The sequence below is a fragment of the Camelus bactrianus genome, chromosome 12 (genome assembly GCF_048773025.1).
Source record: "Camelus bactrianus isolate YW-2024 breed Bactrian camel chromosome 12, ASM4877302v1, whole genome shotgun sequence".
Lineage (NCBI taxonomy): Eukaryota > Metazoa > Chordata > Mammalia > Artiodactyla > Camelidae > Camelus > Camelus bactrianus.
The window spans coordinates 61,297,306-61,325,040 of record NC_133550.1 but is presented as its reverse complement, the minus strand read 5'-3'; the positions used below and the strand labels follow the sequence as shown (position 1 = coordinate 61,325,040).

General features: G+C 52.7%; 1 protein-coding gene across 1 annotated transcript in view; it reads right to left on the bottom strand.

The window, feature by feature from the left end:
- Positions 1–25,940, bottom strand: part of TRIOBP (TRIO and F-actin binding protein) — a 55,272-nt gene extending 29,332 nt beyond the window's left edge. The window contains exons 1-8 of the mRNA XM_045520675.2: positions 25,812–25,940; positions 20,976–21,115; positions 19,475–19,655; positions 18,226–18,391; positions 10,952–12,977; positions 6,761–6,875; positions 4,969–6,057; positions 2,222–2,299 (exon numbers count right to left, since the gene is read on the bottom strand). Of these exons, the coding sequence (XP_045376631.2) occupies positions 2,222–2,299; positions 4,969–6,057; positions 6,761–6,875; positions 10,952–12,977; positions 18,226–18,391; positions 19,475–19,655; positions 20,976–21,115; positions 25,812–25,925 (3,909 nt within the window). The 5' untranslated portion in view covers positions 25,926–25,940. The remainder of the gene's footprint in view (positions 1–2,221; positions 2,300–4,968; positions 6,058–6,760; positions 6,876–10,951; positions 12,978–18,225; positions 18,392–19,474; positions 19,656–20,975; positions 21,116–25,811) is intronic.
- Between the last annotated feature and the right edge of the window lie 1,795 nt (positions 25,941–27,735).

The window sequence follows — 27,735 nt, the reverse complement described above, 5'->3', positions numbered from 1 at the left end:
GAAAAGAACTGGTTAACTCTTTCACACTGCCTGGTGTTGGTTGAGGGTTCCTGGGGCTCAGCACCCTCAGGGATGTGCACTTCTCCCCCCTAAAGTTGGGCCCCAGGTCGCAGGTGGGAGGGGAGTGCGGACCACAGATGTGTGTTCAGCCCAAATAGGGTTTTCAGATTATTTTGCATTAGGTTTCAGTGTTAAATAATCAAGAGGTTTAACGTATAACTACATATTTCCAGGGGAGGGTAATAGCTCAGTGGTAGAGCACATGCTTAGCACGCACAAGGTCCTGAGGTCCGGGGTTCAATCCCCAGTATCTCCACCAAAAAAAAAAAAAAAAAAAAAGAAGTAACTACATATTTGCAGCCTCTCTTGAAATATCTATGGATGGATGGATGGATAAATAAACAAATAAATAAAATTTAAAAAGATAAAATAAAAAAGAAATATCTATGGAGAAACTCTTGGCCCCTCTTCTCCATGGCAACAGCCATCTGGGGCCAAGGAGTCACCTAAGGGCCCCTCAGTTCCGAGTCCCCTCCATCTGCCTACTCTCCTCACCTTTGTGAGAGGAATGAGTCAGACTTCTCCAGCTGCACCCAGCAGAACCCCCAAGTGCACCCCCTTTGGAGTCATCCTCGTTTGGGGAAACTGAGGCCCCAGTGAAGCAGAGGCATTTGCCCAAAGTCACATAGCAGGTTACTGGCAGAGGCAGGACAGAGCCCAAGTGTCCCAACTCTCCAGAATCCAGAGACACTCTGGAGGTGGGATGTGATGCGTCAAAGCACAGGTGGAGGGGGCTTTTGGGAGAAGGACTGCCCCCACCTTGCCACCACATCCCCATCACAGCCCTGACCACTAGACCGTGGGCTCCACGCTCCAGCTCGCCTCTGGCCCACACTGAGGCATGCAGAAGGTGCTCACTAAGGGTATGTGAATGAGTGAATAAATGAATGGATGAATGAGGCAGTTATCAATTCTGTCCAGTCCAGGCTTCCTGGTGGTGGATTGAGAGGTTTTCCGTGTCCCTGGGGCCCTCTGCATGAGGGGGACTCCTATATTGCTATTTCCTCTTTGTTCACAAAACTCTGGACCCACGAAGTATGAAGAAATGATCCAGAAAGAGGAAGAGCAAAGTTGCCGGAGTCCCTGTGAGAGCTAGAAGAGCCCTTAGTGACCAGTCCCCTGTCCCCTCCCATGTCACAGATGGGAAGGCTAGCCCACCAAGCAGTTAGAATGGTGCTTCCACTGTGGGAGGCCCCGCAGGCAATCAGGGCAGAGCCAGGAAGCAGCATTGGGAGGAACAGGGAGAGCGTGGGTCCCTGGGTCCTAATTTGAGCCCAGCCACCGACTGACTATGTGATCTGGGATGACGGCCCTGCCCCTCATTTCTCCATCTGCACAGTAGGGGGTTGGGCAGAATCCCTGCAGCTCTGACTAGCGGCAGGGCCAGATCTGGGGGCTCCAGGTGGCCAGACAGATGCCCTTCCCACTCCTCCACCCCACACACCCTGCTTCTCAGGAGGTGGCATGGGGAACAGCAGAACAGCAGAACAGCAGAACAGCAGGATGAGGAATGTACAGCCTCAAACAGCCTGTCTCCTCCTCCCCTCCTCCCACTGCCCCAGGCCCTCGGCTCTGACCTCACCTCTCTGGAGGCTGAGGGTGGTGAGAACAGTCTGTTTGGCAGGGAGGGGAGGGGCAGAGCAAAGTGCTCCAGCTGCAGACAGGCCTCAGAGCAGTCTCAGTGGGTCCCACCCCCTGCACACATCTGTCCCGCCCCAAGGACCCTGGAGATCCTCCAGGCCCAGCTGACTTCTGTACCCCCTCGGCCTTCTTCAGTGCTTCTCTGGATCCGGCTCCTGGAAGCTCAACCCCTTCTTCCAGCCTGGCCAGCCCCCCAGAACCAGAAGGACCTTGCCTTCAGAGACCCTCAGGGCCAAACTGACATTTGCCAAGGGAAGGGCAGTGACCTTTTCAGGGCATCGTAGCAAGTTGAAAGCAGAGCCCTGAGCTTCTGACCCCAGTATTGTTCATCCACCCAGGTCCCCAAGCCAGAAGGTGGCCCTGCTGCGCAGCTCCTCAGAGCTCCTCTTCTCAATGACCCTAGGGCAGAGCCAGCCTTGGTGTGGATGACCCCAGAGCTCATCTGAGGATCTCAGCCCACCTCCAACCTGATTTCCCTTCCCTTCCCCTCCCTATGTGCCCACACCCATGACCCAACTACCGAGTCTGCCTGCTTCTGGTCAGTCAGTGAGTCTTGGCCTCTGCTTCGTTCTGACTCCTCGGGCTCCTTAGACTGGAACTGGAGATAAGAAAGAACACAGCTTAGGTCAGGTTACTCCCCAGATTCCATCCATCTATCCAACTTCTTATCCATCTATTCAGCATCTATCCATCTAACATCCACCAAGAATCCAACATCAATAGATCCATGTATCCATCTAACCATCTGAAATTCATCTTATATCATCCACCCACTCATCTATCCAACCTCCATTATCCCAATACTTCCATCCTCAATTTATTCATCATCTATCCATCCATCCTATATCCATGTATCCTTCCTCAATTCATCCAACGTCCATTCATCCATTATCCTTCCAACATTCATTCACCATCCATCATCCATATTCCACAACATTCCACAACATTCCACAACATTTAACATCCATCTGAAAGTATTATACCCAAAATTTAACCACCCATCTGTTAATCATCATCTAAGAACATCCATCTATCTAGCACCCATCATCTGTTCCATTCATCACTCATTTATCCATCCCTCCACCTACCTGTCATCCATCCAACATCTCTTTCTCATTTGTTCAACATACATCATCTATCCATCACCCGTTCACATATCTGTCATCCATCATTCATCCCACTGACCTACCCACCCTCCATCTGTTTCTTACAAGCACTCAATCCATGTATTCACTGGTCAACCACTACTGAACTGAGCACCTCCTTTGTGTCATTCTCTGGGCCAGGAGCCAGAGGTACAGAGATAAAGTAGGTGCACTTCTTGCCCTCATGGAGCTTATGTTTCTTAAGGGAAAACAATTGTGACCAGATGCAGAGCAGCAGAACCACCAAGCCCAGAAGGGAAACATCACCAATTCAGGAGTAGGGTGAGTATTCAGGGGAGGCATCTTAGAACAGAGCACCTGATCTAAGACTTGAATGATGAGCAGGTGTTTGCTGAGTGAGGAGGGAAGGGAAGAGCATACTAGGCAAGGAACAGCATGCACAGAGGCAGGGAGATGTGCTCACAGAGCTCTGCGGCCAGCTCAGCACAACTAGAGGGCAAATCTGGGGTAGAAGGCCAGGAGGCCTTGAATGCCATGCCAAGGAGCCCCAGCAGGACCTCGTGAATGCCTCTGCTGTGTCATCTGTGAAATGCCCTGGTGCTACCATCCTTCCACAGTCACCATCTCCTAACCTCCCAGGGAACCCTGAGCCCCACCACGGAGTAACTCTAGCTGAAGAATCTCTCTGTCCCACCCTCTTCCCTTTGGACCAGGCCAGCCTGCAGCATCCCAGTGTCCACTGGGACACAGCATCTTCTCCTCCCTGAATTGCCTATGGTCCACCTGTCTCCCCAGCAAACCTGACAGCAACCTCTCATGTGGGGCTCCAAATCCCCGGGTCCCCTCTTGGTTATGAGGGCAGGACGAAGCTGGCTCAGCCCTGCATTTCTGGTGTCTGTGCATTGAGTTGATCAGAGGACAAATCGGTAAAAGCCTTAGGGAAATACAGAGCAGGGGGCTCCTGAGTCCTGCCATGGGCTCAGAGGCTCCACAACACAGTGGTTAAAAGCTCGGGCTTTGGAATTGATGCGTTGATCTCATTTCTCTCGACTTATACATGTGTGACCCCTGGCAAATGCCTTGTGAATCTGAGCCTTGGATCCAGCTGATGTACATCTGGCAAAGCACATAAAGCACCAAGCCCAGGGCCCTCCACACTGTAAACCCTTACCTTGGGGAGTACATTGTGGAGATGAGGAGGGTTTGGATGAACAAGCTGGAGGCTCCCCATCACCCCAGTGGTGTCTGTCAGGGAAGCAGTTTGTCCCATTCTACAGGGGAAGAGCAGGACCAGGAGAGGCTAGGTGTCCAAAACCACATGCTGTGTTCCTGGTGAGCTGAGGTCACGCTGTAGGGTGCTGGCCTCCAGGATCCTTCCTACCCGCTATCTTCAGATAAATGCTCTGGGTGGCACTGGAGCACCACTGACTCTGTGATCCCACCCTTGGGCCAAGGAGACAGGGAAGGGACTTAGTGAGCACCTACTGTGTGCCAGGCGCTGGGCCTCCTTTGCACATGGGCCCTCATTTAAGCAGCTGTCTCAGCAGACAATTCAGGCCAGTGAGCATTTATACAACCTCTTCTCCACCTGAGAGGAGCTATAGGGGCCAGAGAGGGGTAAATGAAACTGTCCTGGACTTTAAGGAAGTTGAAATACAGCAGTAGGGTAGGGACGTGACCACACTAGCTGCAGCCCCAGACAGGGCCAAGTAGGAACCACCAGAGGCAACACAAACTAGGTATTGTGTGGCCAGGAGGGGAGAAGCATCTTGCTGGCCAGAGCATCTTGCTTGAGGCCTCAGGGTGATCTGCACAGATAAGACCTGGGATCCACCCCTACCCCAGCCCTTACTAGCTGTGTGATCTTGGGTGAGTGGCTTAACCTCTCTGTGTCTGTTTCTTTATCTGTAAATAAATAGCACCTTTCTCATCAAATTGCTATAGAGATTAAATGAGGAAAATACCATAAAACATTCAGACCAAGGCTTAATACATAGTAAACGCTCAAAAAAGTGCTGGTCATTATCACTGTCCAGTTTGGTGGTAGGGAAAGGTTTTGGACAGGAGGGAGGATTGTGTGCAAGAACTGAGGGGATGCCTTTCCGGGGACACCTGGCTGGGTGGAGCTGACTTTCAAGACTTGGAAATGAGACTGACTTACCTCCCCCAGTGGTGAGCTGGGGCCCTCTGCAGGGCTCTTGTTCCCCAGCTGGCCCTTCTCCAGATCAGCCATAGTTGAGGTCTCTGGTCCACCCGTCACTTTGGTCTTTGGCCACTGGGTGGAGACGCTGGCAGGGCTGGGCGGCTGGGCAGAGCTCTGGGGCCACTGCCCAGGGCTGTATCCATTGAGGAGGGTAGCCCCTGCCGCTCCTTCAGGCTGGTTGTGCCGCTCTTGCTCCAGCTCCAGGGTACCCTTCGTGCCTGGGGAAGCTGTGGCCGGGCCACCCCAGTGTCCAGCTGGGTCCTTGCAGGGGAGCTGGGCCTGCAGGAGCTCCAGGAGGCCTTCCCAGTCCAGCCTTGGAAGGCGGGAGGCGAGAGTCGGCTCCTCCGTGTGAGTCCAAGCTCCCTCTCTGGGGGCCCCTAGAAGGCCCACCAGCTCCCTCCAGTCAAGCTCAGGTCGCCTCTCGGGGCCATGCAGGTGTGGGCAGACTCCCTCAGCCCACCAGCCCACAGCAGGGGGTGTCTCAGGCCTCTGGGATTTCGAGAACTCTACTGGGCCTGCCCTGGAGTTCTCTGAGGGGCTCATAGGCTGGTGAGGACTGGACAGCTCCTGCAGGCTGCCCCAGCCCCTCTGAGCTGGCCTGCCAGGGGGCTCCCGTAGCCCATTCTGGGGGTGCTCCTCCCAGGCCTCTGGCTGTCCCCTGTGGCAAGTGGGGCCCCTCCATGTTCCCTCTGGGGCTCTGGCAGGCCCCTGTCTGGGCTCCTCAAGTCCCTGCCAGCCCCCCAGGCCTGGGCCCTCCTCCTGGCTGCCCCAGCCTCTCTCCAGGTGTCTGTGCGGATCCCAGGATCCTGGTGGGTCCTCCTGACTCTGCCACCCTCCTAAAGGCTGCCTTGGGCCCACCCGGCCACTTTCCAGAGGTCTCTCTGTCCGCTGCTCCCTCTCAGAAGTCCTGGCTGATGTCCTCGGGGGCAGTGAGGACCCCTGGAGCCGCCGGTCCCCCTCAGGCCACCTCTCGGGGCTCCTGGGATGAGGGGGCTCTGCTGGGCTCCGCCAGGCCGGTTCTGCCTGCTTCACAAGGGGCTTGGTTACCTGAGGATGAGGTGAGGGGGTGGGTGAGGCTCCAGGACCTTGGCTGGGTGGTCTCTGTCTAGGAGGACAGGAAACTGGGGTCTTAGCCAGGTCTCAGGGAGATGCAAACTGTGTCCTCACAGCAGCCTGGATTAAAGCAGGTCAAAAAGTACCTAGGGTCCCTGGATGCCCTCCCTGGGGGCAGCAGCCCTTCCCTCTCGCCCACCTTCCTCAGTCGCAGAATGAGATCTGCAAACAGCTGCTCACTTTCCTGGCTTCCCCTCCCCGCAAGATATTGATTCCAACCCAGGCTATCAGGTGCCGGAATTTCCACCACCAATACTGCATCCACTGGGTTGGGCCTTGCCGTCTGAGAGTTTCTTTAAAAATAGAAATGCCCACCCTGGAAGGGATAGCCCTTAGAGCTGGACTGCTGCATGGGAGGTTTTCTCTGAAAACTTCTCAAAACGGCAGGTACCTAATGAAGGAAGGGGACAGCATGGAAGGGCCATCTTCAAGATGGACTGATTGGGGTCCTTCTCAATTCTGCCAAGAGCTGCTGGCTGTTAGGGAGAGGGGGAAGCTGGACACCCATGATTGGGACTCTGACCCTTTCATAAAGAACCTCCCTTCCCAGGCCCCGCACCTGGCACCTGGGGGAGGGGAGAAGCAGTGGCTCACCCCTTGGGGGTGCAGGGGCCGGGGGTAGGCGGGCAGTGCTCACCTCCCTGCTGAGGGCAGGGCTGGACTGTCTTCGGAGAAGTTGGCTCTGACCTTGGCTGGGCCTCTGCGACCGCCCCTCGTCCCGGGCCTGGAAGGCCCCCGGTGCCTCGGACTTCCTATGAGCAAACGCAGCCACCCCTCTGAGGGCCCTTGGGGTTGTCCCACTCCTGGCACCCCAACTCCTCTACTCCCAACCTCAGTGGAAGAGATGAGGCAGATCCAAGGACCCACAAGCTCATTGAAGGGCCCTAAGTGAGGGAGGATCCTCTCAGGGCCTCAGTTTCCCCTTCTGTAAAATGGGAATTGTTGACACTGTTTTCTTCTACCTGCCTCATGGAGCTATTGTGAAGATGAAATGAAAAAAGGGTGGGAAGGGGGGTGCTCAGCCTTGGCCTTGACCTCCTCCTATCTCATCAGTACTTCCTTTCTGACCGCCTCCCCACCAGCAGCCTTTGGCTCACCCCAGACAAAGGCTTTACTGGGCCCTGTAGGAATTAAGATTTATTGAGCATCCACTGTGTACCAGGCATTGTGCACACATGATCATAATGGCAAAAGTTTACCGAGCATTTCCTATGTCCCAGGCACTGGTACTGTCTCATTTCATCAGCCCATGAGGTGGGGACAGGAGATGTAGAATGCCATGCAGAATGTGCTCCATTCTTTCTGCCCTCTTCCTGTCCATATGGTAAGTTTTAGACTTCTCAGGCTTACCTATGTTTCCCCTCAGTATAACAGGATTACGGCACTTAGCCTTGAAAACTCCTAGCTGCTGGTTCAGGAGCTCTTAGCAAGATCAGAAGGAAGAAATGTCCTCTGTTGCCCCACAACTCTACAAAGGGCAGCATAAAGCTGTCCATGTGAATGTCATTTCTAAGACACCAAGACTTCAGGCGTTGTTGCCACGTCCTACAAAGATGACCTCTAAGCTGTAGAAAGTCCCTAGTTCCAGCTAGTTGTCTTGCTTAGTAATTGGTAGCTATGACTATTAATATTTAATATAACATCTCTGTTGAAACGTGAAACACCAAACAGAATCTGGGCATATTTCTCCCCTCCTACATGTAAAGGGGTCAAGACAAAAGACCTAACCACTCCACTGAATATTTATTTCAAGAGGGTTTGAGAGTCTGACGTCACCTAAACTGCCAAATGGAGCTGTGTCTCTGATGGCTGAACCAAACCAGGAGAAACCTGAAAAAGATGACCAGGTGCTGAGCCTTGAATAAACCAGCAAAAAGGGAGTAAGAGGAATCTCTACTCAGACCTGAGCAGGGACCCGGGCTCTGTAGTCTGCTGACAGCTTGGGGACTGGGCTGAAACTCTATAGAGGCTTCAGAGAGTAAAACAATTACGAGCTTGGGGTTTGTTCTTGTCTTATGGCTTTTGCCAATGTCATTAGAATCTGATCTATAAAGTGATCTGAGTTTTTAGCAGTTCTTAGCACTTGACTCACGGGGAACCAAAGTCCTCTGCTCTGGAGTAAATGTTTCTAAGTTTAAGGGCTGCCTGGTCAGGTTCAATTTTTAATCCAATTTGAAGCAAACGAGTTTCCTTGCTCTGTGAGATCTGATACTTTAGAGTGAGTTTCCCTCAGAACTGGGGTGTAGGAGTTTCTGCTAAGCAAAAACCCCAAACGTGACTAGATGGGGAGGATTGATAATGACTAGGTGGGGAGGTGACAGCAAAAAATACTCTGTGCAGGGTAGCAAGGCAAATGTGCATTCTCTTCCAAGTGAATGCATCTTCCGTATAAACTCCGGCCTGCACAATGAGCATTCCTTCTGGGAAGGTCCCCACTCTCCTCCCAGCCCCGAGAGAAATGGAGAGATGGGAGTGAAGGACTCAAGAAAATTCTCAGACTCCGACCGAGACCCAGCCTTCCTGATGCAGAAGCAACCGTGTCTCCTTAGGCCACCTGCTCCCGGGGGTTGGTGTGGCTGCACCAAGGGTGACGAAGTTTGATTCCTTTGGAAGTCTGGATGGGCTCTTCCACCTCCAGAGAGTATAAAAGGACAACAGCCATCAAGTCTAGCAAATTTCATGAAGGCTCTGTTTTGATTTCAAGAGACTAGGAAATACTTCTATAATTCTAAGAGATTCCAAAGGCATCAAGGGAGGTGGGGGTAAATGAAGATATCAAGCCAAAATTCCTAATGCTTTAATGCAATGGCCCTTTAAGAAAAATTTTCCAGGCTTAGTTGGAACAATGCTTGGACAGAGTAGATGCTCAATTGATACATGTTGAATGAATAAATAGGAGGAAATAAAAGTTCAGACCTATAGCCACCCATTTATAAATTTCAGTCTGTCCCTTACAGATACTTAAACAGGTTTTAAAATTTCATCTTCTGAGGACAGATGGTTTTCTACTTGGAAAAAGGGCCATACAAGAGGGAAAATTTTAATTACTAAGTAGAGTTATAAAACCTTGGTTAAAAGGTAAATAATATACTTCACCAAAAAATGTAAGTTAAATACGGGATTTTTCTATATCAAAAATAAAGCTTTAAAGAAAGGTAAATAACCTATGTCGAAGAGAGCAAAATAAAATGAATAGAAGTATCTACGTAAAAACAATTAAATAATTAACAAAAGTATAAATATATTCCAGACTTCTATTATAAACCCTTTATCTCTACAAAAGTTATCAAGAAAAGAAAGAAAATTTGACTTTGGTTTAAAGACCCTGCTAGGTTACCAGATAAAGTCAAAGATATGCAAATTGACCTCAGACCAAAAATAGTTATCCTAAAAAAAGGGCCAAAGACAAAGGGGGTTTTTAGGGCCGTGAGACTATTCTGCATGATGCTCTAACGGGGGATACATGTCATTATGCATCTGTCCAAACTCAGAATGTACACGACTGAGAGTGAACCCTAATATGACCTACGGACTTTGGGTGATAAGGATGTGTCAGCGTTAAGCGTATGGACTAATGAGTGTACCACTCTGGTGGGGGATGTTGATAGTGGGGGCAGCTGTGTATGAGCAGGAACAGGGGGTATATGGGAAATCTCTGTACTTTCCACTCAATGTTGTTGTGAACCTAAAACTGCAGTGTTTTGGTTTTTTTTTTTGAAGAGGCCAACAAAAGAATTATACTAATGCTGCAGACCATAAAGGTTGTCACCCGGTTGGTAGATGAATAAAACTTACTGGAAAAGGAAATCTGAAGAATGAGAGATAAGGTTTTTCATGCAGATTCAAATCTAAGAGAAAATGGGGCAACAGAGAGAGGAATCGTGGATGCAAAATATTACCCTCTCCTTAGAGTGACAGAAATGTTCTAAAATTAGGTTGTGGTGATGGTTGTACAACCCAGTCTTGGTAAATATACTGTAATTTATTGAATTCTACACTGAAAGTTTTGAGACTTTCAGACCTATGTTTTTTTGTTCTCTTAACCCTAATTAATGGAATTCCAGCCCTGATTCTTAAAGGCTCTGAGGCTGGAACTGCTGGAGAAAGAAATCTCAGGAGGAGATACTTCTCCTCCTGGAAGCTGTGGAAAAGCAAATGCTCTACTGGGTTGTAAATGCCTGACCCAAGAGGCTTGCGGGATGCCTGGACTTCAGGTGCTGTTGCCAAGTCCCAGGAAAGGAACATTTAACCTCCAAAGTCCGTAATTCTATGAGTTCTCTTATTTAAAATACATGACTCTGGCCATACGTTTTAAATTGACATGTTTTCTGAAATGCGTGGGACCCATGAGTTTTCTTTGTTAAGGTAAAAAATCATGGACACTTTCTTCTTCTTGCTCACATAAGGTGAAAAAAACAAACCTGTGACTCTGGATCGAAGGGTTTGAGAGTTTAACTTCATTTAAATTAATGGACTAAAGTTTTAATTTTACAGAGGAGGAAACTGAGGCTCAGGTAGGTTAAATCACTTTACCAGGTCACATAGGTTGGGGAATGGCTTTGACCCAGGATTTGAACCCAGCCTACCTGACCCTGGCCTTCGCTCTTAACCACTAGGCTATGACCGATATCACTTAATCATCAAAAACAACTCCTAACACGTGGAAACAGAGAGGTAGAGTGATTTGCCTAAGGTCACACAGCCAGTAAGTGGCAGAATGTGGATCTAAACCCTTTCCTCATCTGCAACCTAAGCCAGTGAACCTTCCGCCTGTCCTGCTGCCGAGCCTCCTCCCCAGCCCACCTAGCTGACCCCGCCCTGGGCTCACCTGCGCTCTTGCCCGAAGAGGCGCTCCACCTCTGCGCGGCCAGGGCTGCGGGTGCGGCCCCCGTTGCTGCCCTGGGGCCCTGGCTCCCTCTGTGCCAGCCTCCTAGGCGGGGGCAGGTCGGCCAGCACGGTGTATTCCTCCCTCTCCAAGTTATGCCTGGCCTCCCCCGGGGGCACTGAGCCCCGAGAGCCCCCAGAGCTGCCTGGCGGAGGCGAGGTTGCCAGGAGCACTAGGTCACTGGGCGGGTGGCGGGGTGGGGAAGAGGCTCGAGGGGCATCCCGGTGCCCAATGCACACTTGAGGGGGCAGCATTGGGGAGCCACGCAGAGAGTCGATGGAGGGGGCCAGGCTCTCCATACTAGTCCCAGGGAGGTCTTGAAAGAAGAGGGAAGGCTCGGGGGCCTGGCGTGGTGGGGATGAGAAAGAGGGTGCATCCCGGTGCCCAATGCATACAGGGGTGGGGATGTGGGGGTGCTCATGCAGAGAGTCTGTGGAGGGGGCAAGGCTCTCGGTGCTGGCCCTGGGGAGATCCTGGAACAGAAGGGAAGGCTCTGGGGCCTGGCGTGGTGGGGAGGAGGCCCGGGGTGCATCGCGGTACCCGATACACACAGGTGGGGGGAACTGAGGAGGGTCATGCTGAGGGGACTGGTTCTCGGCATCTGATGTGTCTGGGAGGAAGGGGAATGGGTCAAACTGGGTGTGGCGGGGGGGTGAGGAAGCCCGAGGGGCATCTCGGTGTCCAATGCACACAGCTGGGGGAACATAGGGGGGATCGTGGTGGGGTGATTCACTCTCAGAGGTGGGGGGGTCTGGAAAGAAGGGGAAGGGGTCATGTTGCAAATAGCGAGGAGGTGATGAGGCTCGAGGGGCATCCCGGTGCCCAATGCACACAGCACACGGAGGCTGGGAGGGCTCAGAAGAGGTGTGGGATGTGCCACGGGTAGTGAGGTGCAGAGGTGAAGAAGTCCGGGAGGCACTGTGATGGCCCGGGTTATGGGAGGACGAAGTGGCCCGGGATGGTGAGTTGTGCAGGGTAGGGCCAGAGGAGGACTGGAGCGGGTCACGCTGAGCTGATCTAACAGGAGATGAGGTCTGAGGCCTGTCACCTTGGGTTGGCCGGAGGGCAATGGATGCCCAGGGAACCTCACTTTGCTTGGAGCGTGATGGGGAAGATGTTCGGGGGCCATTGCTCTGGGTTGGCCGGAGGGGAAAGGAGGCCCAAGGAATGTCTTTGTTAGTACGATGGGGAGAGGAATTTCTGGGGTTGTTCCGTTGAGAGAAGCGATGGGGAGATGGTGGTCCAGGATTGTCCTGTTGGGTGTAGCCCTGAGAGGAGGAGCTTCCAGGGCTTTCCCGCCATAAGGTAGAGGATTTTGGATTGTCTTGTTGGGTACAAGAGGTTTTAGGGTTGTCCCGTTGTGTAGAGGAGGTTCTGGGAGAATTTTGTTGAATACAAGAAGTTCTGGGGTTGTCCCGCTGGGGAGTACAAGTAGGAACAGAAGTTAGAAGTTTTTCCTGTTGGGTAGAAGAGGTTCTGGAGTTGTCCTGTTGGGTGGCTCGAGGGGGAGAGGAAACTTGAGGATTATTTCGTTGGGTGGACGAGCTTCTGGGGGTGTCCCATTGGGCAATTCTTGAGGGAGAGAATGCTCTGGGTGTGTTCCGCTGTGTGGAAGAGGCTCTGGGAGTGTCCTGTTGGGTGGACGAGGTTCTGGGGGTGTCCCGATGGGTGGTTCTTGAGGGGGAAGATGCTCTGGGGGTGTTCCGCTGTGTGGAAGAGGCTCTGGGAGTGTCCTGTTGGGTGGACGAGGTTCTGGGGGTGTCCCGATGGGTGGTTCGGGGAGGAGAGGAGGCTCGGGGTGTATTAAGTTGTGTGGAGGCCTGAAGGGTGGCACTTCGAGGTCCACTCTGTGGTGTCATGGGAGAGGCCTGGGTTAGTGCTGACTGGTGCCGCTCCGGGGAGAGGTACCTGCTTTCTCCCCGGAGCTTTGCCCAGTGCTGTCCAGCACTTCGGCTCCCACCACTGGTGCCTAGAGAGGAAAGAGGCAGGTTCAAGGTTAGGGGAGAGGTCCAAGCAGCTCCCACAGCCTTCCTTTCTTTGTCTCCTGAGATGGATGATTGGGGTAGACCCCACACTGTTTTCTTAGAGGACCCACTGTCCCTACCACACAACTCCACCCCTCTGACCAGAGCAGACTGGAGGAGGTCTCGGATGCCGCTTTCAAGCTGAGGTCATGAATTTGAAATTGAAACCCAGGCTGACTCAGTCAATGGTGGGTGGGCTCCAGAGCCAAGGTCGCATAGTCTGGGGAGTCCCTGAAAAGAAGCAAACTGGTAGAGAGCAGTTTTGACACTAGCCTGTGTGGCAGCAGAGAGGGAGACGAGGCTCCAACAGCTGCTGCCTAGCAAGTTTCCGCTCCCCGTTCTACTTCCTGCAACTGGATTCCGAGAAACTCTCCCATCTCTTCTAGTGAGATTCATGTGCGAGAGCTCTAAAAAGTTCCTTTTGTGAACAGGCAGCATCAGCCTCACCTGGGGATTTGCTAGAAATACAGACTCTCAGGACCCACCCTGGCGCACTGCATCAGAATCTGTGTTTTAATAAGATTCCCAGGTGATTTGCATGCACATTATAGTTTCAGAAGCCCTAATCTAAAGGATTCATGTCACTTCTCTAAACAGTGACCCCCTCACAACTCCCATCCCCATGAAGGGGACGCCACAATCTTGGTGTCACTCTGAACCCCCCTCACTCCCTTGGTCGCCAAGCAGGTAGTGGCCACCAGCTGTGTGTGTCCCTGGGCTGGTGCTTTAGGAGAGAAGTAAAGGGTATTGTGGACTCACCTTGAAGGAGCCACGACTGCCTTCCTGCCTTCCCTCTTCTACTTTGAGACCTCCGCCTCCTCTAAACTCTCTGAGCTGGTGTCACTGAAGTCTGAGTTGCCACACAGCAAGGAATTGGAACCACGCACAGAGCAGAACTTAACACGTGCACCGTTGTTGTCTGGTGGACTGATGCCCCACGATGTTCCAAATCTGCCTGCTTCTCTTATCCACCTCCTCCCACCTCCCTGCTCTCAGCCATCCTCCTTTCTCACCTGGATGGTTGCAAAAGCTCCCCACATGTGCACTCTGGGCACAAGGTCCTCGTCCCGTTCAGGGAGATCCTTTCCAAAAACAAACCTGGCTAGATTACACCTGCTTACAAGGAGAGACTGTGAGCTATCTCAGGTGGGGGAAAACTGAAAAGATGTGACTGCATGCAAAGTGCGATCCTAACGTTCATTTCTTAATTTTGATAATTGTGCTATGGTTATGTAAGATGGCAACACTGGGGGAACCCAGGTGAGGGGCATAATGGAGACTCTCTGTATTATCTTGGCAACTCTTCTATAAAACTAAAGTAATTTCAAAATCAAAGGCTGAAAAAACTGCAGGGGCTTGCAACTGCACCTGGAATAAAATCAATCCAGGCATTTCCCACGGCTGGCAAGGCTCTGCCCGCCGCCACCAGCCTCCCAGCTCCCTGGGAGGAGGGGCCGGGCCTTCTTGTTTTCCACGGTGTCACATGGGCTTAGAAATGTGTTTAGCACACCATAGGTGGCCAATAATACTGGGCCACCGCCTTCCAGCTCTGAGTTCTGCCTTATCCTGGAGCTTTCGGGCCCTTTGAGCATGGGTGCTGGCTGAGATGGTGTTTGCCGCCACTCTCGTGGCTCACAGCAGGGTCAGCACCCCTGTCCCCGGTTTCTTCCCTTTCCCACCCATGACAAGCATCCTTTTGAGCCCGGCCCACCCAGGATCTGACTCCACTCCTGCAGTGCCCTAAGTGGGCACACAGAGCAGGCTCTACAGATGTTCTAGGACATCTGTGTTTTGTCCCTCCGCCAGCCGGGCTCTGCCCAGCCTGCCCCACTGAGCGTGCTTTGCAGACTGGGAGGTGGCCCGAGAGGGATGGCAAGGAGAAGCAGGTTTGGAAGGAGGGTCAGGTTGCTGGTGGCTCCTCATGCCAGCCTCCTCTCCAACCCCGTCCCCAACTCCACATGTTCCCATCACCCCACTTTCCTTCCCTCCTTGAACCTACCACCTCTGCCCACTCCTTAAGGCCTCTGTATTGACTGTTCCTTCTGCTTCTCAACTCAGATCTCAGCTACAATGTCACCTGCCCAGAGAGGCCATCCCTGTCCACTTACTCTCACAGCCTCCTGTCTTAGCTGTCCAAAAATCAGTTCCCACTCTCTGGTCTAGCTTTCCATGTGTGTTCTGTCTGCCTTCCCTCCACTGGATTGCCAGCTCCGTAAGGGTGGGTCTTGTCTGTCTGTTTCTGCAGCACTAAGACAGGGTCTGGCCCATAGCAGGTGCTCAGTGAATACTTATCGACTGTGATAAATGAGCTACAAGGATACATTCTACAGCACAGGGAATATGGCCAATATTGTATAATTTTAAATGGAGTATAATGTGTAAAAATTTGGAATCAGCTGTGTTGTCCACCTGAACTGAATATAATGTCATAAATCAATGATACCTCAATTAAAAAATATATAAATGAATAAATAAACACTTATCGAAGGAGTAAAATAAAGAGCACTGTGTTGAGCTTGGGCTGCTGTCATACACCCAGTGGAGAGGTTGTTGTGCAGATGAACTAGAGTTCAGGGGAGAAATTAAGATTAGAGGCATGGACTTGGGAGATAACGGGTCTTTCCAGACAATATTCAAAGCTGAAGTGGCTGAGCTAGCGGGGAGAGAACAGAAGAGGGCCCAGTACTGGACTCTGGGGAGTCTGATATTTGAAGGTTGAGCAGAGGAGGAGGCATCAGCAGAGCAGAGTGAGAAGGAACAGCCAGTGAAGAAGGCCCTGACCCTTGGCTGGGCGCCCCCAGCCTCAGTCTCTTCCCAGGCTCTCAGATCCAGCACAGTCAGCACTGCTTGCACCCTCTCCCCAGTACTCCTCTGTCCCTAGTCCCATCAAATCTATGTCCTCAGTGTCTCTCCTCGCCCCCTCCTCATCCTGCAGCCGCAGCCCTAATTCAGGTTTCTCCGTCTCTCATCTGGACAGTTGCAATGCGCTACAGAAGGACAGCAGGAACGGGTCATGCATACATCCATCCTTCAGCCAGTCACCAGCTGTTAACGGTTTGCCTCATCTGCTTGATCAACCCACCTACCTACCTACCTACATATCATCTGTCTGTCTAGCTCTATCTACCTTGTTGAAGACATCATGACATTTCACCCCTAAGCCTTCCATATGTACCTCCTAAGATCGAGGACAGTCTCCTTCCATTATCACACTCAGGAAATACAGCATGGACGCCATACAGTTATCTACACACAGCTTGAATTCAAATAGCCCCTGCTGTCCCAATAATACCTTTCCTAGCTCTGTCCTTTCCTCTCCCAGATCCAAGCCCAGATACACAGGACATTTCACTTCCCTGTCTCTGTTGTCTCCTTTATTCAAGAACAGCTCCTCAGCCCTTTTTGTCTTTCCTGCAGAGTTCTGTCAGTTATTTTGCAGAACGTCCCTCAGTTTGGGTTTGTCTGATGTTCTGCTGGGATTAGACGCAGGGGATGGATTTTTAGCAGCGAGACTCGGAGAGGATGCTGTGTCCTCCCACTGCGCATTACATGGGAGCACCTGGTGCCGGTTTGCCCCACGCTGGGATGCTGAGCTGCCGCTGGGTTAAGGTGGTGTCTGCCAGATCTTCCCATCCTAAGGGTGCCTTTTCCCTCTGTAATCGATGTGTAATCTGAGGGGAGATACTTTGAGACTGTGTGAATATCCTGTTCCCCGACAACCTTTCACTAGGAATTTAGCATCAGCAGGTGATTCGTGCCCGAACCAGTTATCATTCCAGCGGCCACAACAGTCTCTTTAACTGGTTTCTCATCCCTCAGCCTTGCCCTGCTCCAATTCATCCCTCACACCCTTGCCCTAGTGAAATTCTTAACGTGCACGATCAACTACATCACTCCCCTCCTCAAAAACCTTCTGTGGCTCCCTACTACTTACAGAAGAGAGTCCAAACTCCTTGGCTAGACTCTTGAGGCTCCGCAGGGTCTGGTCCAGCTGTACACTCCCATCTATGCTAAAGCTGTGTGTACCAGGATGCTCCGTTTTCACACCTCCAAGCCTTTACCCAGCTGAGTGCCACGTCCAGAAGGCATTCCTCTGTGAGTCCTTCCCTGACTGGAATGAAGCTCTTCCTCTGCCCCTGCCCCTGCCCCCACCCCAGCCGGGCTCACAGCCCCACACAGCTGTTTCTGCTCTTCCTCTGTCCTGGGCTGCTGTTCGTCACCTCCCAACTGTTTGCTTTACTAGATGATGAGCTTTCCAGAGCAGCGACCACATTGAACTCCTCCTGAACACCCTCAGTGTCTAGCATCAGGGTTTTCACATGGTTAGCGCTTGCATGTTTGCTGATTGAATGGTAAGGAGCTGTGGGAAGCCAGGACTGTCCCCCAGTAGTTAGGACATGATGCCCTGGCCCCACAGCCCCAAATGCTGATGATGTTGAAGACACAGACCAGGAGGCAACACAGTGCAGTAGTGATGGAGGGCCCAGCACCCTGGGTTCACATGACAGCAAGACGCTGACCAGTGTCATAGGCATCTGTGGGCTTGGCCCGACCAGCAGCCTTTGCCTTTCTCTGCGAACAACATCACCCTGATTTCCTTTGGGCAATCTCTTCTCCTCCACTCTCAGACCATGACGTTTGCACAGGGAGCTGATCCCATCCCAGATCACCAGGTTGGGCATATGACCCATGCTGGGTCCCAGGGAAAACCCTTCCCAGGACTTTGGCTACATCTATAGGGAAAATTGTGCCCTCTTACTGTGGGGGTTGAAAATTAGGTAAGATAAGCCTGCTGCTGCTTATCATGCCACTATCAGGGGAGGATCTGGCTGACAATGAAGCCAACACAAAAAAGCAGAGCAGAGACCAGATTTCTGATGCCATTTGAACACCTGGATCCAGCCATGCCTGAAGTCATATTCCCTTAGACTTTTACTCAGTTGGTTTCTGTCATTTGCAACCTGAAGATCCTAACCCACCAGTTGTGAGATGATGTATTTAAAGCAGATTTTCTGGCACATTATAGCTGCTCCATAGTTATATGGGAACTGTTACTATTATCAAGACTCAAGCTGCCAAAATAAGATGTCTCAAGGGGTCCACATGGCCCACAGCTATCTAGTTCCCAGGCCCCCTGGACATCCCCACACCTGTGGTCACAGGGACCAAACTGGCCTGGCTGAAGGTACTCACCCTCCTTTCTCTGGCCTGCAGCGTCTCCTCCCACAGGGGACCGGGCGAGGAGAGGAGCCCTTTGGGTGCTGTCAGCTCTTGGCCCCTCCTGCGGCTTCCTTGGGATCATCACGGCGAATTTGTCCCCACTGGGGACCTCCTCCGGCCTCTCAACAGTGTCCCAGTCCTGCCAGGGAAGGGGAAGAGAAAGTGTGTTTGGAGAATAAAAGAAAGAGCCCAGATCCTGCACTCCCAGCATGAGATGGGTAGAAGGAAGGAAAAGGAACTGACGTGGAGAGACCACGACTTTGCTGGGCTCTTTGCAGGTGTTAACTTAGTGAATCTTCAATCAACCCTGTGAGGTAGGCACATCCATTGGAGCTAAGAACTTGCCCAAAATCACACAGCTGGGAAATGGTTTCTATGGAAGGGGACTTGAACCCAGGGCAGTTGGACTCCGTATGGTAGGAGGGCCTTGGCATAGCAGCCCCCACCCCAGAGACACCCCCAGGACCCAGAGAAGAGTAGGTGGGTTCAAAGTCCAGCTCTACCACTTCCCGGATGTGAGGCCTCAAGTAAGTCACTTCCCTTCTCTGAGCCTCAGATTTCTGGCCCCTAAACCATGGAAGTCTCTACCTCAGACGGGGTGGGGTGGGGGGACTTCCCAAGACAAGGCCCACCCGTCTGTGTTGTTTTCCTTTGAGACTTACCACTCCCCCTTGGGGCCCCATGGATAGCCTGTCTCTTCTGCCCCATGACAGCCCTTTGAGGGGTGAATGCACCAGAAATTTCCCCTGCGTCTCCTCTTCTCCCAGTTAAATGGCCCCCAGCCCTTGTCAGGCCCCCCAACCTGCTCCCTTTCCTCTGTCCCTGGAGATCTATGCCAGGGCTGGTCACGCGGCTCAGCGCTGTGTGACCAAGGCAGGGCCTAGGGCCAGTCCCATCCTTGCTCTGGATGCCACACCCACCATCCCCGCCCTCTGTGAACTGACACTTGTTGGCAGCCTGAGCCCGTTGGTGACTCACGGGGAGCTCCCTGACAACTGAAACGCCTTCCTCCACTTTTTCATAGCCAGACCCTCAGCCCCCTGGGCCAGCCTCCCCCAGGTGAAGGTCTAGGGCGGCCCAAGGAGCAGCTAAGTCTCCAGAGGACCTTGGCTGAGTTTCCTGGTGTGAGAGGCTCAGCCCTGCCTGGAGGTTTGGGTGGGAACCCCAGGGCTGGCCCAGGGCAGAGAGCTGCTCTTACCCTGGCCTCCCGCCCCCATCTCACCACAGAGGACGAGTTGCTGGTATCATCAGGGGCGTCACAGTCAGGGCTGGAGCTGGTGCCAGAGTCAGAGCTCTCGTTGAAGCTGCCACACAGGGAGGAGGGCAGGTAGGGCACTGCCTCGGGTTCCTGGCTCCTGGGAGCGGCTGTGAGGCCCTCTGCAGGGAGCCCTGCTGATGGGCTCCTGGGAGAGGAGACAGACTCATGACTTTTTCCCTCAAAGTAAGGGGAATTAAGGACTAACAGCCAACCACCACCCAGGTACACACACACCTCACATTACAGTGGAGGAGGGGACTAACACTGAGGACTCTGTGCTCTGCTCTTTACATGGGCTGCCTCATTTAGCTACAACAGCCTCCCTTTGAAATGAATGTAATGATTCCCATTTTACAGATGAAGAAACTGAGGCTCAGAGAGGTCAAGGGACCGGCCAAGGTCACAGAGGCAGGAAAAGGCAGAGATGCATTATGAACCAGGGCTGTGGCCCCAGCCCTGACCATGTCACTGGAGCAGGAGAGAGGACCCCAGGTTCAGTAAGACTAAGAAGACAGAATCATGCTAGACTAATAGGGCGCTCTGAGAGGTAGCAGGATTCCAGGGACAGTGACAGGGCCACAAGTCTGGATGCTGAGGGACGGACTTGTACAGAAAATCCTGCTTTAAAGAAGGCAGCCAGTTAGAGCTGGCAGTATCCCCAAAGGGTGACCCACAGATTGGCCTACAGGATAGAAATGGGTGATGACTTTTAAAAGAGGCCTGTGGTCAAATAAGTTTAAGATACATTACATCCTTCTCCTACCTCCCCCACCCAAAAGCACAAATGCATGCTAGCAAACTAAAGGCTCTGACAAGTCCTGCAAGCAAGCTATTCAAATTTGTTTATCGCAGACTTTCTGAAACATATTTGATGGCAGAGCTGGTTTGTTTGTTTTTTAAATAATGCCTACCTTTAAGGAACATATGTTCCCAAAGCAATGCTGATTTGATTCAATCCCTCTTCTTTTTTAAACAGGGGAACTGAGGCATAAAAAGAAGGAACAACTTGCCCAAGGTCCCAGAGCCCATCAGGGAGGGAGCTGAAGCTGGAATCTAGGTTTCTAGATCCTTAGCCATGCCTCCACAAGGCACTATGGTCCCCAAAAGGGACTTCAGTCCAACTCAGGCCCCGGGGTGGAGGAGCAGTGCGTGGTCAGGGAGGTGGGTGGAAACTGCCCCTGGGTGCTGACAATTTAATCTTTTAAAGCTGTGCAAAGAGAACCAGGAAATGAGTGGGCTGTGGGCCATGCCCATTGCCGGGTGGATGCAGAGCTGATCCATCCTCTGAGATAGGGCCCATGGAACCCGCCCTGCTGCTTGTGCCCAAGCTGAGTGGACTGACTGTGTGACCCATGCCAGAAGCCATCACAGACAGAGGCTGCCATCGTGAAGGGGGGTGTGGGGAAGGGTGGGTGATGGCATCCTACCCCAGGAGCCCCTCCTCAGATCCCAGGGTTCTACCCACCTCTCGGGCCCTGGCCCAAGGCCTGGACCCACCACGGACTGGCAGCTGGAGGTCGAAGCACCAAACAGGTCGTCAATGGTAGGCGGGCGGCGGGGTAGGTCACAGTAGGGTGCCTCAGCACTTGGAGGGCTCCTGGGCTCCTGAGACAGAGTTGGAGAGGTGGCAGCTTATGGCCCACGTGGGGGCTCCCCTCCCCCTGCGCAGCCCCTCCCCCCACCAGGCGATGTGAAGAGTCTCCAGACACCTCCAGGGATCTCATACTTCTCAAGGAGAGCTGTCCATCAGACTGGGAGCGCCCCTTGGGACCCAAGCTGGGGGCTGGCAGAGATGCAGGGTATGTGCACGCGTACATGGGTATAGGTATGTGTGCGTATAAAGGCCTGTGTGTGTGCAAGTGTGTGCGTGTGCATGCATGTGTATGCATGACTTGTGGGAACACTGGTGTGTCGGTTTGCATAAGTGCGTGTATGTTTATTTGTGTGTTTATAAATACACACATCAGTGAACCCACCTGACTTGTGTACACACGCAAGCACGTGCATGTTGGCACAAATACATGAGTGCAGACCTGAGGATGTGAAGTGCACAAAAGGACCCAAAAGGGTCTTGGTAGCCAGGAGATAAGGATGAGGGGGAGGGTTAAGCTGATCTGGAGAAGGAAAATGCCGGAGGGAGGAAGAGGTAGTCTGAGGGAGAAGATGGGAAAGAAGACCTTGGAGGCAGGCAGAGATCTGCCCTACTGAAGATGACGGGGCTTCCAGGGCTGGAGGGTCAAGGCCCCAGAGGTGGGGGCGGGGGGCCCTGAGCCGACTGCAGGCCTCTCTCTCCCTCCTGCCCTGAGCAGGGCCACACCTGCGAAGGCTGGTGCTGGGCTCACCCGGGGGGAACGGCTGCTCCCCTCCGGGAAGGCCCCCCCATTCCTTCCCACCTCCTAGGGTGCCAGGGCCCTCCCCTGGGGGTGGGAGACAGTGGCCATAGCACCCTGCACCCCGCCTCCTCTTGGGTTACCTGGGCGGCGGGCTCCGGCGGTGGCGGCTGGCGGCTGTCAGCACCCTCGTCCCTGGGGGGCTCCGGCTCAGGCCCCCGCGCTGCCGCCCTCCCAGGCCCCGACTCTGGGCCGTGACGGCGTCGGCCGAGGCAGTGGAAACCTTAGAGGGGCCAGCTGCGGGAGCAGGGGCCCCTCATTACTGTTTCATAAGCCAGGGCCCAGCCAAGAACAATGCAGGACATGAAACCGCAGGAACCCGATCCCTGTGGCTCACCTGAGAGCAGACCGGGCGGGGGCCTGGGCGCGGGCTCCCTGGGGACCCTGGAGCCCAGAACCAGGGCGGAGGCCACAGCCTGGCCACAGCCCCAGGGTGGGCACGGAGTCGCTGGGTTCCAAGAAGGCCACTCACCACTGTGGGATCTGGGCATGACAAGGAGTGGGGCTGGGGTGTCTGCTGCACAGTCCACGCCAGAGAAGGCCTGGCTGGGTTCAGTTTCGCCCCCTGCCCCAGAGCTAGATTCTGATCAGCGCTGGGTAGCAGGAGGTGTCAGATCTGCAGCCTGGCCTGGCACCTTGGCTGCCCTGGGGACCTCAGCACATGAATGAGGAGGGAGCGGCTCACGGGGCATCCTCAAGGGGTCCTGAGCCCAGCAGGAGCCCCAGCCTGTCCCAGCACCTCCTCCCTGCTTTTACCTCCAGCCCCCATCACTACCCACTACCCGAAGGAGTAGGCCCAGTAGCCAGTCCCCAGCTCTGATTTCCTGTCTGGCGGGTCAGCATGGGCTCTGGCCTCAGACAGACATCAGGCCCAATCCTGGCGCCTCCACTTCCCAGCTCGGTGACCTCAGCCCAGTGGCTTTCCTCTCTGAGCCTGGTTTTGTCATCTACAAAACGGGATGATTAATGAACCCACTTCCTAGGGGTGTTATGAGATTTAAATGAGTTAATATTTGTAAAGTGCCTGGTCTGTACACATTAAATATAATAGTATAAAAACATTCAATAGAATTTTATTAGTGTTAAATCAATAGAATGTTAAGTCTACTTAAGAATAGATACATTGAAAAGGAATGTGTGGTGCCTGGCACACAGCCGGACTCTCCCACTTAGCCCCTCCTCCCTCCTCCCTCCTCCCTCCCTGGCCAGGACCTGGTCAAGGCTGTGCGATTTCAAGGGATATGTCCTCCTCCCAGCCTGTGAGACTCAGCTGAGAGTAGAACTGAGATGCTTCTGGAGCCCAGGATCCTAGGGGAGCTGGAGCAAGCTTCTGGGAAAGGGTTGCTCTGGGACCTGGGGCCATTTTTGCATATTCTAACGTAGGTGATGTCAGAACTGGCTCCTATCCCAGGTGATACCTTTAGCAGGCTCCTCAGGGATGCGTTTGTTTCCATGTGTAATTAGGGGTCCAGCTGGGAACTGCACAGCTCCCTCAAGGCTGGGGGGTGCTTTTTTAACATACAGATTTTGTGACTCCACATATTTGAAACTGCTCTTCCATAAGCAAGATCATCGGTGCCAGATCCTGATAACTTGAAAGCCTCTGCCTCCCGCTGAGGTCTGGCTCCTGAGCGCCTTATGTTAAGTCAACTCCCCTCATCGCCAGTGTGTCCCCAGGGACCTCTCACTCACCAACCCAAACAACTCCACACAGACCTCCCATCCCAAGAACACTGCCTCAGGAAATAACTTAGCAGTCAGCTATATTCTACCCCCCTCCACGTCACTCAGTTACTAAATCCTTTAGATTCTTCTATTCAGTTAGTTCTGAAATGTGTGCATTTGTCTCCATCTCAAAGTCTCCATCATCTCTGGCATGAGTAATTGCACTTTTCCTCACTGGTCACCTGGTTCACTCTCACTCCCTGCTGTCCATTCTCAGCCCTGCAGTCAGACTGACTTTTGAAAATGCAAATCTGATCCCTTCACTCTCCTGTTTAAAACCTTCAGTGGCTCCCCATGCCTCTCAGGAAAAAGACCAAAGTCCTCAGCATGTCCACAAGTCCCCACAAGGCCGGTGAATCCCAGTCCCCACCCCATTCTCCATCCTTGTCCTAGAGGCCCTCTGCCCCTCCCTCTCTTTGGCTTCCCTCTCTCCAATGTTTCTCCTCTTTTCTGCCTCAGGGCATTTGCACATACCGTTCCCTTCCTCCCCTCTTCCCCCAACTTCACTGGCCATGCCCTCACAACCCTTACCAGCAGCTGAAATATTATTTCCTTGGAGAAACATTCCCCGATGCCCTATCATTTACCCTCATGCCTCTTGCTGTTCCTTTACAACATTTATCACAACCACGATTAAATAATTATTTGCATGATTACTTTCTCAGTCTCCAGTTCTCTTACTAGACTATAAGCCCCATGAACCAGGAACTGCATCTGTTCTATTTATCACTATTTCCCCAACATCTAGCGTCATGCTCAGGACATTTTAAGCACCTCTGCAATATATGTGAACACATGAGCTGGCCCAAGTTCTCAGCTGGGAAGTGGTGGGACTGAGACTAAAACTCAGACCTGAATCCAAGGTTCTTCTCCTGTTCCACACTTACCATCTCCCCATTCATTGGGAGAAGGTCATTTGCATGGGAGATGGACTCACGGGGCTTTCAGGCATCTGTTCCCTGAACTTGGGTGAGGGTAGAGGAACTGTTGTTGGAGGTATCAAGAGATGTAGGAAAGAATCTCCCAGGTTTATTTTTCTGGTTGGGAAGGTGGAAAAGAGGAAACTAACGTGTATTGAATTAGCCACATGTGACTTGAGCTAAGCAGGGCCGGATGCCCTGAGTGAGAAGCTTTGTTGCCCCACTTTACCCATATGGAGAATGAAACCAGAGATCAATGACCCACGGTCACACAGCTGGTAAATGGCAAACCTGGGACTGGAACTCTGGCCTGCCTGGCTCCAAAGCTGAACAGCAACTCCCTTACAATGGCCACCTCTTAGAGCCTAACGCCTGCATGAGGATGGCTGCCAGGCTTAAGAGGAGCCTCAGCACCCCCCTGGGATGATGGAGCCATAGGGGGTCAAGGCTGGAGGGGCCCTCGGAGATTCACGGGTCCCGTGCTTCTCAGAGCGTGTGTACCAGCTGCTCAGGTTTACATGCACCAGGGCTTAGCCTAAAATCACATCCATCACGAAGTGAGAAAACCCCTCCCCTTTCACTCCTTCAATACCTTCAAGGAGACTGTCTCCAGTGGGTGTGGGGGACCTTTAATGCCTAACACCTACCATTCTCCCTTTTTGACAGAGTGACAGCAGGACTCAGGCTCAGAGCCTTTAGCCGACAACACCCTAGTTAGAATTTAATGACATTTCTGGTTTTTTTTTTTCTTTCTTTCTTTCCTTTAAACCTTCTCTATAAAGGATATGATCCTAGGTTTCTATTTGTGGTGGTGATGTAAAGTTTTGTTTTAGTATAAGTGAAAAAAGGGTGTTGGTTTGATTTTGTTGTTGTTGGTTTTTTGGGGAGGGGAGGTAATGAGGTTTACTTATTTATTTTTAGAGGAGGTACTGGGAATTGAACCCAGGACCTCATGCATGCTAACCATGTGCTCTACCACTTGAGCTATACCCTACCCCCCAAAAAATGTTGATTTAAAGGACAATAAGGTAAGTAATTGATTTCATGAGGCTTGGCAAAAAAATCATAAAAGCAGGAGGCGACCGGCATGGGAAACATTAACATAGTCCCACCACCTCATTGTACAGATGGGAAAACTGAGGCTCTGCCCAGGAGGAGGGTCAGTGTCTGGGTCTAACTGCAAGTTAGTGGCACAGCGAGGCCCCTCCCCCCATCACAGACTCCCCCATCCCAAACCACCCCGACAACTCAGGAAAGACTGCCCACCTGGTACACTGCTCTGTGGGCCTCCTCAGGGTGGAAGCAGTTTTGACAGCAGCTCTGGGTAAGCACATTGGCCTCAAAATGTCCACAGGGGGCATTCCCAGCCATCCCCTCCATATCGTCTGAGTCAGAGGGCAGCTCCTGCAATCCAAAATGGTGGGACCTGGGAAGAATGTGGGGATAGGAGCAAGGACCAGCTAACTGGCTGGCAGCCTACCCAGACTCCAGCCCCAGCTTGCCCCTAGATAGACAAGAACCAAAGAAATGAGGTTATCCATCAGTTCTTTCATCTGTTCATTTATTCACTCAACAAACACTCATTAAGCACCTCCTAAGCATCAGGCACTCTGCCAAGCATTCGACATGTGATTTGTAGTCATTACTGCAGCGTTGCTCGAAGTGTATTTTGGGGACCCTGCATTAGACTCAGCTGAGCTGCTCATAAAATGCATATTCCCAGTTCCTTCCAGATTCACCCAGTCAGAATCTCTGGAGGTGAGACACCTATACAAGGTGTTATACAAGTCTCCTAGGTGACTCCAATGCACCTAGAAGTTTGAGTGCCCTTGCCGTACAAGTATCCTGCATTGTGGATAAAATTAATGCCAACCAGATGAAGCAGCTAAGGCTCACAGAAGTTCCAGAACTTGTTCAAAGCCCCAGTGGCTGAACTGGATTCACACCCAGTCTGTGTGCCTCGCCACCCTCTCAGAGGTGGAAGTGAGGGACACTGGACCTCACTGCCAGCTCACACAGGTCACTTAGGAGACACTGGGAGTGAGGCAAGAGGCCAGCCAGGTATTTCAGAGTTGAGGACAAAATCATGGATGAAAGTGAACAACATAAGGTCACACAGCAAGTTGGTGGCAGAGCTCAGCCAAAGAGACTCTGACTTCAGCCCAGGGATCTCCCTCTAGGTGCCGCTAAGGGCTCCAATGCCACACCCTGGGTGGGGGAAGCCCGTTCAGAAGAGTGATTTGAAGATGCCATCCTCACTCACGTAGAGCCAGGAGAGGGGTGGGGAGGAGAGGAATCCATATTCCCAAACACATGCACCTTACCATGCCTCCAGGTCATGTGCCCATACAGTCCTTACCTGGCAAGTTTCCTCCTAAGCCGCTCAGGGATTCAGCCTTAGTTGCCAATCTCGGTTGAAAGCTGGGGAATTTCAGGTCCTCCCCTGGGGCAGCCAGGGAGAAGGTACTGGCTCCTCCACCATCAGACCTAGGGAAGCAGCAGGGCACAGTGGGGGTTGAGGGGCACCCACTGACCCCTCGGTGGTCCTGGGGTCTTTGATCCTCCCGGGACTGTAATCTCCCAAAGTCGTTCCCAGCTTCCAGTGGTGGAGAGGGGAACGCATCCCTCCTGCCCTGCCTGGGCGGTTCTTTCCAGATCTTGCCACATAAAGGAGGATCGCCTCTGATGAAGAACGTTATTTCCCTCGGGGCGGGGGTGGGGGGCTCTACTACACGTGCCCCTCACCGCTCCCGCTTCCTCCTCCCCACCCCCAACCAATTGGCAGAATCCTTCTCTAAAATGCACTTTAGGTGTGGATATAACAATAAAAAACCTTCAGCGGACATGCATGCCCCACCCGGAGAATGGACCCCTGGACCTCTTTCCATCCAGCCAGTCAACCAGTCCCTCCCCGTGTCTCTTATCCCTCTACCTTTCTCCACTAGCCTCTCCTCCCTTCCAACCTTTCTGCCCGCTGTACTAACCTCGGCTCGGGTTTCCACGCACAGGGGGTGACGGGGTGGGGTGCCAGGGGTCACAGCCTCTTTATTTTAACAATGAATCAGAACGTTGCCCGGGAGGTGGACGACGACCACGCCCCTGCCACTCTCGCATAGGCTCTCTCTAGGTGCTTTATTTACATGAAGACTGTGGGATTGGACAACCCGAGAGCAAGGGGCGGGGCGGAGGC